Here is a 12,547-nt window from a genome sequence, read left to right as displayed (position 1 = left end):
AAGTGCAATGTTTTAAGGATAACTATCCAGGACCCGATTGGATAAGCTTATTTTTAAAACGTAGGCCTGAACTCAGTCAACGGTTTTCTCAAAATATTAGTCGCGCTCGAGCGGCTATTAGTGACGCAATTATCAATGAATATTTTGATAATCTACAAACTGAGCTGGAAGGAGTACCCCCAGCTAATATTTACAATTATGACGAGACAAATCTCGTTGACGATCCAGGCCGATCAAAAGTAATTACCTGGAAAGGGACCAAATACTCGGAAAGAATTCGAAATTCTTCAAAAGCCTGTACTTCCCTTATGATTTGTGGAAATGCTGCTGGACAGGTTGCTCCCGTGTATGTCAACTACAAGGCCCAAAGGCTTTGGTCAACTTGGACAGACAACTTGGTGGCCCCTTAAATACTCGTTACAATAGTACTAGCAGTGGGTGGTTTGATTTCCAAATATTTGAAGATTGGTTTGTAAACTTAATGCTACCCTTATTAAAACGACAGGAGGGTCGTAAAATATTGATTGGGGACAACCTTAGCTCCCACCTTAATCAGGAAGTCATCAGATTGTGCGAATTGAATAATATTAGGTTCATTGCATTGCCTTCTAATAGCACTCATCTCCTTCAGCCTTTGGATGTTGCCTATTTTCGCCCAATGAAAAGTAACTGGCGGCAAATTCTTAATGCCTGGAAAAATACCGCAGAAGGAAGCCGCTTTAATGGAATACCGAAGGACACTTTTCCTGGACTATTAAAGACACTTATGTCAAAATTAGAAGAACGCGGTGTTGAGAGTCTCAAAGCAGGATTTAAAAAATGCGGCATTTACCCTTTAAATAGGGAAGTTGTGTTAAGTAGGTTGTGCGGTAATGTTGCAGACGATCCTTTAATTAAAACGGTTGTGGAACAAAGTTTTCTTGAACATGTCAATGAAAAGCGTGAACAAGCAACGACATCACGGATTCGAAGAAAGAAGAAACTCCAAGTACCTCCTGGGAAAGGAATAACAGTCTCCGACATACAAAACCCGGTCTCTCCCGTACCTATTAACTATTCTCAGCCTCAACCCTCCACCTCCAAAGCTCCCAATAGTATTAATATTCCAGAAATAGCTTCTGATAGTTCAGACTCGATAATTTGCCATTGATCACGCAAGCAAACAAGCAGAAACAAAAGCTAAAAAGGCAAAAGAATAATTCGGTGGATTCAAGTACTGATGAGAGCGTTGTGACCGTAATATACGCAGAAAGCAATGACAGCCCTTTTTGTTCTGAACTCTCAGAGGATTCTAAGGCAGATGAAGAAACGGGCAAATAAACTGCCTGTTCTGAAATTAATAGAATGGTCGGGAATTACGTGTTGGTTATTTTTGATGCCAAATACTACCCTGGGCAAATTACAAAGGTTCTTAAAAATGGGGCCATCATAAACGTAATGGAATCATATGGAAAGCAGTGGAAATGGCCAAGTCGTAAAGATGAAATCTATTATCGTAGTGACGAGATACTAAAGTCCATAGATAAACCAATACGCAGAGGAAATCGAGAAGTTTTTGATGTTCCTGAGATAAAGGATTTTCTATAAAAATGTTAAAGTTTTTTTTTTTTTAGTAAAACCTAAGCTTATATATTTACTTCTTGTATAATCAATGTTTTGAAACAATAAATTATAAAATAGGCCTCATTTTTAAAATTTTATTGTTTTTTTTCTGCTTTTACATCTTTTGCATACATCAAATATCCAATAAACTACGTATTTCCTTTTTTTTAATAAATTGTAAATTCAATGCAACGTCTATCTTTAGGACGTAGCTTTTAGCAGGCAAAATAATCAAAGAAAATATTTGTGTACCAAAGTTACCCCAAAATCCGGGTAACTTTAAAACACTTTCTAAGTCCAATATCTCAGCCTAAACAATAAACAGAAGTTGTTTTTTGTAAGTTATAGTTGGTAAATGCTTTGAAGTTTTATAATTAACAAGTATAAGGGTGTTAATTTCGTAAAATATGGTATAATTTAATAAAAACATGAAAAACTGTACCAAAGTTACCCCGGTTTACGGTACTTTTCAAAAAATTTGGAAGGCCAATGAAGCTCAATTGGATAAAGATAATTTAAAATCCATTGGCTTGTACAAAATCATACATCCTCTGGATGGTCCATGGACATTTCGACTTACTTTGGAGTAATGCAGGAGATCCATTGGAGGATGTGTGCTGTTTGGGAATAAAGTACAGTAATAAATACTGAAATATATTACTGGTCAGTTCAGTTCAGTTTCAGCTTATTTAGTATTATTGTCTTAAACTAGTTGAATGAATGTGAATATCAGTGGCATACAGGTTAAAAGATTCACAACAAAGTTGGTAAATGGGAGACCTTTTATAAAGCTTGGGTTGTGGATAAGCCGGTTAAAATACTTTTGGATGGCCAATATTCGGTCTGTTTAAAACAAAGGGGAAGTGACTACGAATCTCAAGACAATCTATTTTGTTTCAATAACTAACTAACCAAATTTCTTGAAACACATGCACGTCAAAAACGTGCTTTAAACTTCTCCAATCATATTGCTATCCAGGCACTCTACTGGGATCAAATTATAAACCTATATTGATTGTTATACTCCTAACAGGTATAAACTCGATTACAAAGCAGGATAAAGAAAAACAATACCTAACTAAACTAAAAACTACTAAAATATTCTAAATATATTATTAAGACTAACTATATCATAGTAAAACAAAAAACATGAAAAAATAATTAGGAAGAATGCAACGGAAGGCAGGGCAGGATAAGGTAAAGCGTCAGGCACTGTCAAATCATGTTCCCTGAAGAGAGTCCGAATCATTCCAACTGAACCATTGAACACATCAAAATTACTGCTAAAGAGATTTCATAAAAGTTAAATTATTAGACGCCAGATCTCTAAAATATATAGACCTAAGTAACGATTAATTATCTACGGAATAGTTGCATATAATAGAGTAGCGTTAACAATAAATGATACCACTTGCCGTTTATCTTAAATTGCACCGGTTAATCAAAGACTAGATCTTTCTAAAGAATTCGGCAGTCATTGATAAAATTAATACGGTAAAGAAGTTTTAGGTTATCTGTATGCAGAGGACATAATCCAAGATTGGCAATACCAAACTATCAAAATATGAAGGCTTACTTCAACAATTAGATTCTTGTGATAATTCCTTAGATTTTTTTGGCATTTTCTAATTTAGATAAAATGTTTTCAGAAAATGAAAGAATGTGGTCGAGAATTATTTCTAGCTGGAGTAGTCTTTGCAGTTGTTCACTTTTTAAAGTGTATTTAAAAATTATGAGATTACCACTTAAAATGAATGACATACAAGCACACTTGCTGATATTTAATTCGCACCAGCTCGCAACATCAGAAAATTGATCTTGCAACGCCTGACAATCATTCTCTGATTAAATCTGAAAAAATCGTCGGCAAATAATAATTTCTTGCATTTTTAATATTGAAACCAAAGCATTGATAGGAGCCAAAGACAATAGTATTCCAACATTGGAGCTCTGTGGATAACCACAAGTACTTTTAAAGACGCATGACTTTAACATCACAAAGTACTTATTTTTCTTGACAAGAACCATGAAGTAATGCGACCGGCTATCTCATCAAACAGGTGCTCAAAGATAATTAATTCAAATACTTTAGAAATAAAGCTGAAAATAGTAATTTGGGCAATAGTCTTTAATGTCATTTCTAGATTTGTATATAGGAATTATTTTGGTAATTTAAACTGAAGCTCTTATAGAATGATATTAAAAAAATGTCCTAATGGTCTCAACAAATGATCATGGCAAACCTTCAATGCCATCTGGATAAATATTCTTCCTCCCTTTAATTTTGTTAATTAAGATTTTGTCACAAAAAACGGCAAGCAAGTTAAATCATTATCATTAATACACACAGACTTACATTCATGAACCCATCTGCATTTTCTTGAGAACTTGAATAAATTCTGACCTCAAATGTTTCATTTCCTTCATGATAGTTGCTGAATCTATCAAGGAACTAAACATTTTGGGATTTGTTTGTAACCCAGATTCTATTTCTCTTAAGTAGTTGATGTAGGCATCTTTGATTTTATTTTTAATAGAATTTCTTGTGGAACAGTATCTGGATATCCAGTAGAAGGATCTAGATTGTTTTGATTTAAGATAAAGTTTGTACTTAAGCTTAATGAGTTTGATAATCTCAATGATATCCCATGCTGGGTTTTTTTCTATTTTTTTGATCTTGAGACAGTTGTTTTTTATATAAATTGTTCCAGAAAGAAAGGCCAAAAACCACTTTCCAAAATGATTATAATAAAACATATTTTCACATAATGATTTATTACAAACTTTTGTAGATCTTCAATTTGAATTTTATTTTCAAGTTGAGTTGTGCCATATTTATAGAAAAGATATAAATTTGCCATCCTATAATTTATATCTTTATCTACTCTTTGTGTTGAAAAAGAACAATATCTATGTGATACTACACCATCAAAACAGGAAAGGTGGGTGAAGGCAGATCAACAAACAACCAATAAATATTCTTAAAACATAAAAGTTTAAATTACAAATTTGCTACACTTTTAATTACCTTAACAAAAATCAGTAAAATTATATGTGGACAAACTTAATCTAAGAATTTCACAGTATTTATCAATATATTAACATATCACTTAAAAAATATATACCAGCAAATGCAAAGTTTATCTTCCAGCAAGTTCATTTGACAACCAGTCAAGTCCCTCATACAACCCCGATCCCTGGGTGGCACAAGTAGCTTGAATATACCACTTTCGGTTCTTCATGGTGTTCAATTTCAATTTATCAGTTAATTCAGCTGTTGACATTGAGTTTGGTAAGTCTTGCTTGTTGGCAAACACCAAAAGTATTGAATTTCTTAAATCGTCCTCCTCAAGCATGTTGTGCAATTCTTGCTCGGCCTCAGCAATTCTTTCCCTGTCATTTGAGTCCACCACAAAGATTATTCCATCGGTGTTGGCAAAATAGTGTCTCCATAGTTTCCTGATCTTGGTTTGGCCACCCACATCCCATACGGTGAAAGAGATGTTTTTGTACTCAACAGTTTCTACATTAAAACCAATTGTTGGTATAGTAGTTACTATCTCACCTAGCTTCAGTTTGTATAGGATGGTGGTTTTACCCGCTGCGTCCAAGCCCACCATAAGTATCCTCATCGGCTTTTTACTAAACAACCGAGTGAATACTGAAGAAATTGTTAATCCCATTGTGGAAAATTCTAAGCTACACCTCTACTAAAGTTTTGTGTCAAATACTGCTTTTGTTAACACCTATGGCGTTTGTACATATCACTAAATATCACTGTGGTCGTTTTTGGGTGTATTCTAATACTTTTCGCGTAGAATAGAGGGGAAACACGAAATTTTTCTGGGAAATGTGGCAATTTTAGATATTAGATTTTTTTGTTATCTTTTGACAGGTAGATGAAGTGGCTTTGCGATTTTGCGAACGTCATAGACAACAACAGTGCAACGTCAACACGGTCAAATGTCAATAAATTGTACTTTTTTACCTATCAGTCATGTATTATGAAAATCTTTTAGAATTATTTTTTACAGTGTTGCGACATAAGTTTGAGATCCTATTCAAAAAGATTCTTTGGTCAAAGAAGAGAAAGTTTGATTTTAGGAATATCACAGATAAGCTGACAAAAGTGTAGTAGTTAATTTAATTGAATTGATTATTTTTACATTTTGAAAATGTCAAAGAGACTTTGAGTGCAAGTGACGCACTATAGCGACGACAGTATAACGTCAACTCTGTCAAATAGAAACAGCATATTGCACTTTTCCTAAAAGTAACGTATTATGAAAATTTTCCATATTTACACCTTCTAACGTCACCAAATCAGCTCAAAATAGGACTTTTTACTTATTGCGTAAGAAAATAAATTTATAAAAGCAGTTTCAGAAAATTTGTATACAAGCCGGCAATGCCGCATTACGTAAATCTACTCCAACCAATCGCGTTGTCAATTGATTATTGTGGAATTTAAAACTGTCAACGTCAGTGTCAAAACTGACACTTGCTGTTTTTCAGAGTTTTTTGACCCTTTTGCTGGCAAAATAATTAATTTTTCATCACATTTCGGCAAAATTTGACGTGGTTGCCGATAAAACCCGTTATGTTTTCAAAATTCCATACAATTTAAGCACTTTTGTTATAAAAATTATAATCTACTATAATAAAATATACGTAACCAAGGAAACACCGGTCATCAACACATCAAAACATGGCGTTTAAAGTGGCATATTTTGCATTTCTTATAGTTTTTAACTTATTATTTATTGTGTCTCATGGACAAAAAGTGGTGGACCTGGACGAGGACAACTGGAGCCAAATACTACAAGGCGAATGGATGGTCGAATTGTAAGTTAATTTTACCCACCCCATAGTCAACAATGAAGTCATATCCATCAAATTTTTATTTTTAGAAAAATATTCTTATTCCTATCGCAAATGTTTACAAATTAGCACAAACACAGAGTGCGATAAGCATAAATCACATGACACACAAAAACCTGATAAAAATTGATCAATAAAAAATGTCATTTTCAGCTTTGCTCCCTGGTGTCCGGCTTGCAAGTCTTTGGAGTCCAGATGGAAGGAATTTGCCCGATCAGGACCTGCATTAGGAATAAAAGTTGGGGCTGTAGATGTAACAGCATCCCCTGGACTTAGCGGTCGATTTATGGTCACTGCCTTACCCACAATATATCAGTAAGCAGTCTTAATTTTCATGCTCTTATCAAGTTAAAATTAATAAAATTTAGTGTGCTCAATGGCCAGTTCAGACAATACAAAGGGGCTCGCGATGTCGACTCATTCAGTCTTTTTATAGAAGACAGAAAATGGGAGGTTGTTGAACCTGTTTCAAGCTGGAAGGCTCCCAATTCCCTTCAAATGAGTGTGATCGCTTCATTCTTTAAAATGTCTCAGACATTAAGAGTGAGTGTTTGTGAGAATTGTGTTGTTTTTCTATGGTTAATATATATATTTTTTTCAAACAGCAAATTCATAGCACCTTTACTAATGAATATGGCTGGCCCACTGCAGTGTCTTATTTGATTTTTGCTGTGGCAACTATCATTTTGGGTGCCTGTCTTGGCTTGGTAAGTTTCATCATATTATGTATTAGAAACATTAGTCTCATTAACAAATTTAAAAGAACATGATGTTATATTCATAGAAAGATTCATAGGAAAATGATTTGTATCTAATGACCACCTCAATCTCCTGACCTAACCCTACTGAACTTTATTATTTTTTTTTATTTTCTTCAAATGTATATTTGAAAATACTTGTATATGTACATTTTGATTTGTACATTTTGAAGAATGCATATATTCAATATTCAGTATATGAGCAAATTTGTGTTATAGCCGGACAATAAACTAATTAATAAGTTTACAATGTTCACAAATTATTTTTTCTGGTTTGGTAACTAAAAACTAAATTTCTGCATTTGCCAAATGAGAAATGTTTACATGTAAAAAAACATAAGTTCCATTTATCTTTGTCTGTAAAACCTGCCATAATACTCCAGCTAATACAACAATCTAATGACTAGGTAATTAAGATTACCAAAAAAAAAGTTATTAATTACTAAATAAATGGATTCAGAATAACATTAAAAGAATTTGCAAATTCCCACTAATACATATATCTCTTACAACTATGGATAAAGGCTTTTTTATTGCACCAGGTAAAATATTATATATCTTAGGATGAAAGTAGTCAATCGATTTGAGATTCAAATTTGTCATACTATTTGGTATTCTTAAGTTTCGATCTACATTAGTCCTAGTTAAATATTATAAACAATCAACATAGTTTCTTAAGATAAAGGAACACACACTCAAAACATACAATAATATTATAGGGAGGGTTTTTGTTATAAAGATATGTACATTTGTTTATCTTTTCTTATTTTTAAAGTTTAGCTTTATTTAATTTTTAAAGGTTTAAGTTACATGCTTCCCCTTACTAACATTGCATATTCAAGCAAGGATTCTACAAGTGCTTTATATACATATGTTAACAAATTTCTATTTTTATATTATATAATAAATTCTCTAATTAGGTAAAATTTTTTAATTAATTTTCTGATGTTTGTTAATTTACTAAAATATGTTGTTTCCACTTTAGATTTCTCTCAACAATTACTCCAAGGTATTTAGTGAATGGCATCTCTTTTTATAGTATTTCTTTATCAAATACAGTGGCTTTAATGCAATTAAAAATAGGTTGATTTGCACTTGTCAAAGAAAAGACAATGTAATTGGTTTTCTAACAATTTAAGGTTAGTTTGAAAATATTCAGCCAACTTTTTATTATTGGAAGAGCAATTTTTTTTTACTTCCTCCTAACTATCACCTACAAAGATCACAACGGGGTCATCAACATAGGAAACCACCATACCTCCTTCAATCATTATATTTGTTAAAAAATGTATATAAAGGGTAAAAAGTAAGGGTTCTAGAACAGTGTCTTGTGGTATACTGATAAGTAGTTCTGATGACTTGTAGTGTACAAGTTCTCAGTGTCACTACCAAGGCGACCAACTTTAGTTATTTGTTTCCTATTAGTCAGACATCTTCTGAATACTTCCAATACAGTGCCACATACCCCATAGATGTTCAAAACATTTAAAAGTGAGTCACAGGGCACTCTATCAAAAGCCTTTGCTAAATCTAGAAAAGTAGCTAAACATTTGTTAGTTACTCATGCTCTTATGATTTACTGTTGTTATCATTAATTTCTAATTTTTATCAGTATAAATATCTATCTGATTAACTGCCTCGGATATGATTCTATAATTTTTTTTTAAATTGTGTTAGTTAGCATTTATTTTGGAATTGCAAAAGTTAAATTTAGGCTTATTAATTGTTTTGTTAATAAAATTTCTGTAGCTTATGTAATTTTCTCTATTATATTATTTTGTATTAAAAGGTTTATATTCATCTTATCACGACGTTTAATTGCTAATAGAAGACCATTGGTAAATTTAAGTTTCTTGTGTTTTGTATAATAAATTGTTCTTTTAATAGTAGATTTTTGAACAAAGTTACAAATTTTATCTGCAAAATTTAGTAATGCCACATTAGTGTCAGTCAGGTTTAAAATTCCCTCTCACTTCTCCAATTTTATTAGGTTTTCAAACATTTTAGAATTAAAAGACGTTTTGTTTTTAGGGATTTGCTTTTTGTTGTTACTTTTGCTATTTTTACAAGAAAAATGATTCATTATCAGATAATCTGTGATAGTCATTTTGCAAAAAAAAAGAGTTATCCAACAAAGTTGTTCTTAATTTGTTTCTGAGAAATATATGATTCAAACATGAGCTGGTGGTTGGTGTTACTTTTGTTCAGTAAATTTATAGTGCTAAACGATGAGAATTTAAAAGTGAGAGATAAAGATTAATACCCATATCTTCCCTGTTAATAATATTGATATTCACAGCACCAACCATAAGTTCTATCTGTGGTTTATTCTTATTAGAATAATCTATAGTCACACAGTATGTCATAATTAACTCATATATATAGTCTTGCAACTCAAATTTAATTTAGCAAAAAGTAACCTTTGATTTACTTAGTTAATTTATGTAGACAATTGTCAATACATACATGAAAATCGTTTATATTATATACCTATCTTTCATTTAATACAACAATTAACCGTATTATAGGATTCAAAAAAGAGCAACAAATTATCAAATTTTTTATGTATACTAGGAATATTATGATATAGTATGTTTACTATCTTTTTGTCTATCTTAATAATAGACTTAACAATTTATCACAGTCAATTATTGTACAATGAGATTCCTCCAGTTTATCTCACTCTTCTCCAATTTTCATTTTAGATGCATTAGCCACCATACCTGTTATAATCTATTTTACTTCACAGAATTTGTATGTTAGACAGTTTGAACTATTTTTATCAGGACTAATGTTCTTATTCTGGCTATGCTTGGTATTTGCACCAACATAGTTAATACATTTTGATTATGAGTTTTTGAACATTTTAGAGAACTATGATCTTGAGCACAAGAATTGTATATTTCCGTCTGATCCGCACATTGGGTGTTTTCACGGTTATATTCCTGACATAGAATAGCTATGTCTTCATATACTGAATATCTACTTCATTCAATATAATTATACTTTTTTAATAAGGAAGATACCAATTGTTATGTCAGTTGGCTTTACTTTGTAGACTTTTTAGTTGTTTCAGCAGTTTGTGGCTCCCCGGGTATAATAATTATACTTGGGATATTAGTGATGTGTTCCTTTTCTTTCTTAGAGTGTTTCACTATATTACTACACTAATGAGGCACAATATTGTGTACATTTCGTTTCAGATTTTTAATCTTACTCTTTAATAGCCAAATAAACTCATCTTTACTGTCAATGATATTTATTTTATATTTTATGGTTCCATTTAGTAATTAAAAAAAGAAAGATCCTATTTCTTATATTAATTTTTTTTTAGATTTTAGTATGTGCCATTGATCTTATTTTCCCCCAAAAACCTTCAAGCACAGGTAAAGGTTCTGGGGATCAAAAGGATAAGGAAAGTGATAATGAACTGGTATGCTCTGACCAAATTTTTCTGATTTTTCAAATTTCTGATTTAATTAAAACTTCTAGAATGATGAGGATATTAAAGATGACTTGCTGGATCAAGAGGAGTTAGACTCAGAAGCAGCCGAGGGCTCCCAGAACTCACAAACTGAATCAGAAGGCAGCCAAAAGGAGGAATTGGACTCGGATAAGGCAGATAAACCAAGAAAACGTAAAACTAAAAGACTTGATATGTGATATAAGTAGGAATCACATGAAATTCACCAGTCTTACTTACAGGCCTGTTAATATTTAAATGATAATTTATTGTTTTTATAATATTTTTTATAATAAATTATAACATATATTAATGAAATTAAGCTTTATGGGTGCTTTGTAAAACTTGTGTAGCAAGCTGTTCAAAATCATCAGTACTTCTGTAAATCTTTTTTTTCAGTTCAGATGCAAGTGCTTTTCATTTTAAGAGGTATAAGGTGATTTCGTTCTAACGTCCTAACTGATACGAAATAGTTGGCTATTGTACATAATAATGATCTTTTATTAATTGTTTGAAGACATTTTTCAATAAAAGTTTATAGAAAACACAAGTCTGGGATTCATTTCTTTATTAAGATTCTAAAACAACAATATAATCAATTTAATATGTTATTTTAGTGACTTAGTTCAATTGTGTTGAGTTATATTAAGTGTACTATATTATCAACTATACTGGGTGGTGCGTCGCCGAGCGGAACGCGTATTTACGTACTATAATAGAACTCGACGGCTCTACACCGCAGTATAATATGCAGTTGAAAAATGCGCTTATTTACCACTACATACTATACTACGCTACAGAGCATTAGAAAGAAACATGTTTTTATGTGATTTGTTTGGTGCTGTAAAATTGGTAGTAACAGAGTAAATAAATGTGTAATTATTTATGTTATTATTATTATTGTTTATTGTTTCATTTTTGTTGATGATTTTAATATACAAGATGAGTCATGTTAAAATTTTTAATGAATACAATGCTACTTTATAATTTAAAAACAATGTTGTGAAGGTGTGTTGTATTTTGGGTTTTAGAATTTCGATAGTGCTTTGTTTCTAAGTTAGGTTTTTTATTTTTATGTATATGAATACAAAGTATGTATCTAAATAAGTACATATAAATTGTTAGATTTTAATAAGGTGCTACCTATTTAGTTTAGATTTAAAATTTAAAGGGCCTAATGAATAAAAAGAAAGCAATTACTTTTGCTTAAAATATGAAAGCAAAACCTCAAGATTTTGCGGATTAGAAATGATAGAATTAAAAGCATATTTTTGTGTGTTAATGAGACAGAATGTATAGGAATATACAAATATTTTCTTTTAAATTTTACTCATCTACCTAATATTGTCTACCATAGATTGGACATGTTCCCTATCTATAGACAATATAACCAAACTTAAGGAGTTTCTACGAACACCACTGTTAATCAGTAAGAAAAAGCTGTAAGAAATCATTAAATATTTTATTAGATCTATTTTATATAAAAAAAATAAAAGAGATGATATTTGAATATATTGTGTTTTGACAATTGTAGGGCACAAGTTTATTTAGTGACCTTGGAGCCTTAACGTCTTCAAAGACATTTTATTTATTGTCTTTAAAATTAAATTAAAACTGCTTGTTTTTACCAAAATAATATAAAGCTATATTATAATAAATTCTCGTTTTACTTACTAAATGTATGTATAAATATATTTTTCTAGAATCAAAGTCCTTATAGAAGTCCTTAAAAAGCATTTTAGTTTGAATATAGAACAATAGTGGACGTAGCGATAAAATTAAGACTAAAAAAATCTAAGGAATAATAACAGCAAACCACTTGTTAACAGATGATATTTATATT

The 12,547-nt window shown here is 31.3% G+C and overlaps 2 protein-coding genes across 2 annotated transcripts; one reads left to right on the top strand and one right to left on the bottom strand.

Moving 5' to 3' along the window:
* Window positions 1-4,578: 4,578 nt before the first annotated feature.
* LOC126735522 (ADP-ribosylation factor 4-like) lies at window positions 4,579-5,521 on the bottom strand. Its single transcript, XM_050439562.1, has one exon. It carries the CDS (start codon window positions 5,283-5,285, stop codon window positions 4,743-4,745), a length of 543 nt encoding a protein of 180 aa, XP_050295519.1. The 5' UTR covers window positions 5,286-5,521; the 3' UTR covers window positions 4,579-4,742.
* Window positions 5,522-6,077: 556 nt separating this feature from the next.
* LOC126735043 (thioredoxin-related transmembrane protein 1) lies at window positions 6,078-11,022 on the top strand. Its single transcript, XM_050438923.1, has 6 exons — window positions 6,078-6,447; window positions 6,637-6,798; window positions 6,852-7,026; window positions 7,089-7,190; window positions 10,576-10,674; window positions 10,734-11,022. The coding sequence occupies exons 1-6, from the start codon at window positions 6,311-6,313 to the stop codon at window positions 10,902-10,904; spliced, it is 846 nt and encodes a 281-aa protein (XP_050294880.1). The 5' UTR covers window positions 6,078-6,310; the 3' UTR covers window positions 10,905-11,022.
* The last annotated feature ends 1,525 nt before the right edge of the window (window positions 11,023-12,547 follow it).

Source organism: Anthonomus grandis, chromosome 4, assembly GCF_022605725.1.
Source record: "Anthonomus grandis grandis chromosome 4, icAntGran1.3, whole genome shotgun sequence".
Lineage (NCBI taxonomy): Eukaryota > Metazoa > Arthropoda > Insecta > Coleoptera > Curculionidae > Anthonomus > Anthonomus grandis.
This window is presented reverse-complemented; position numbering and strand designations above follow the sequence as displayed.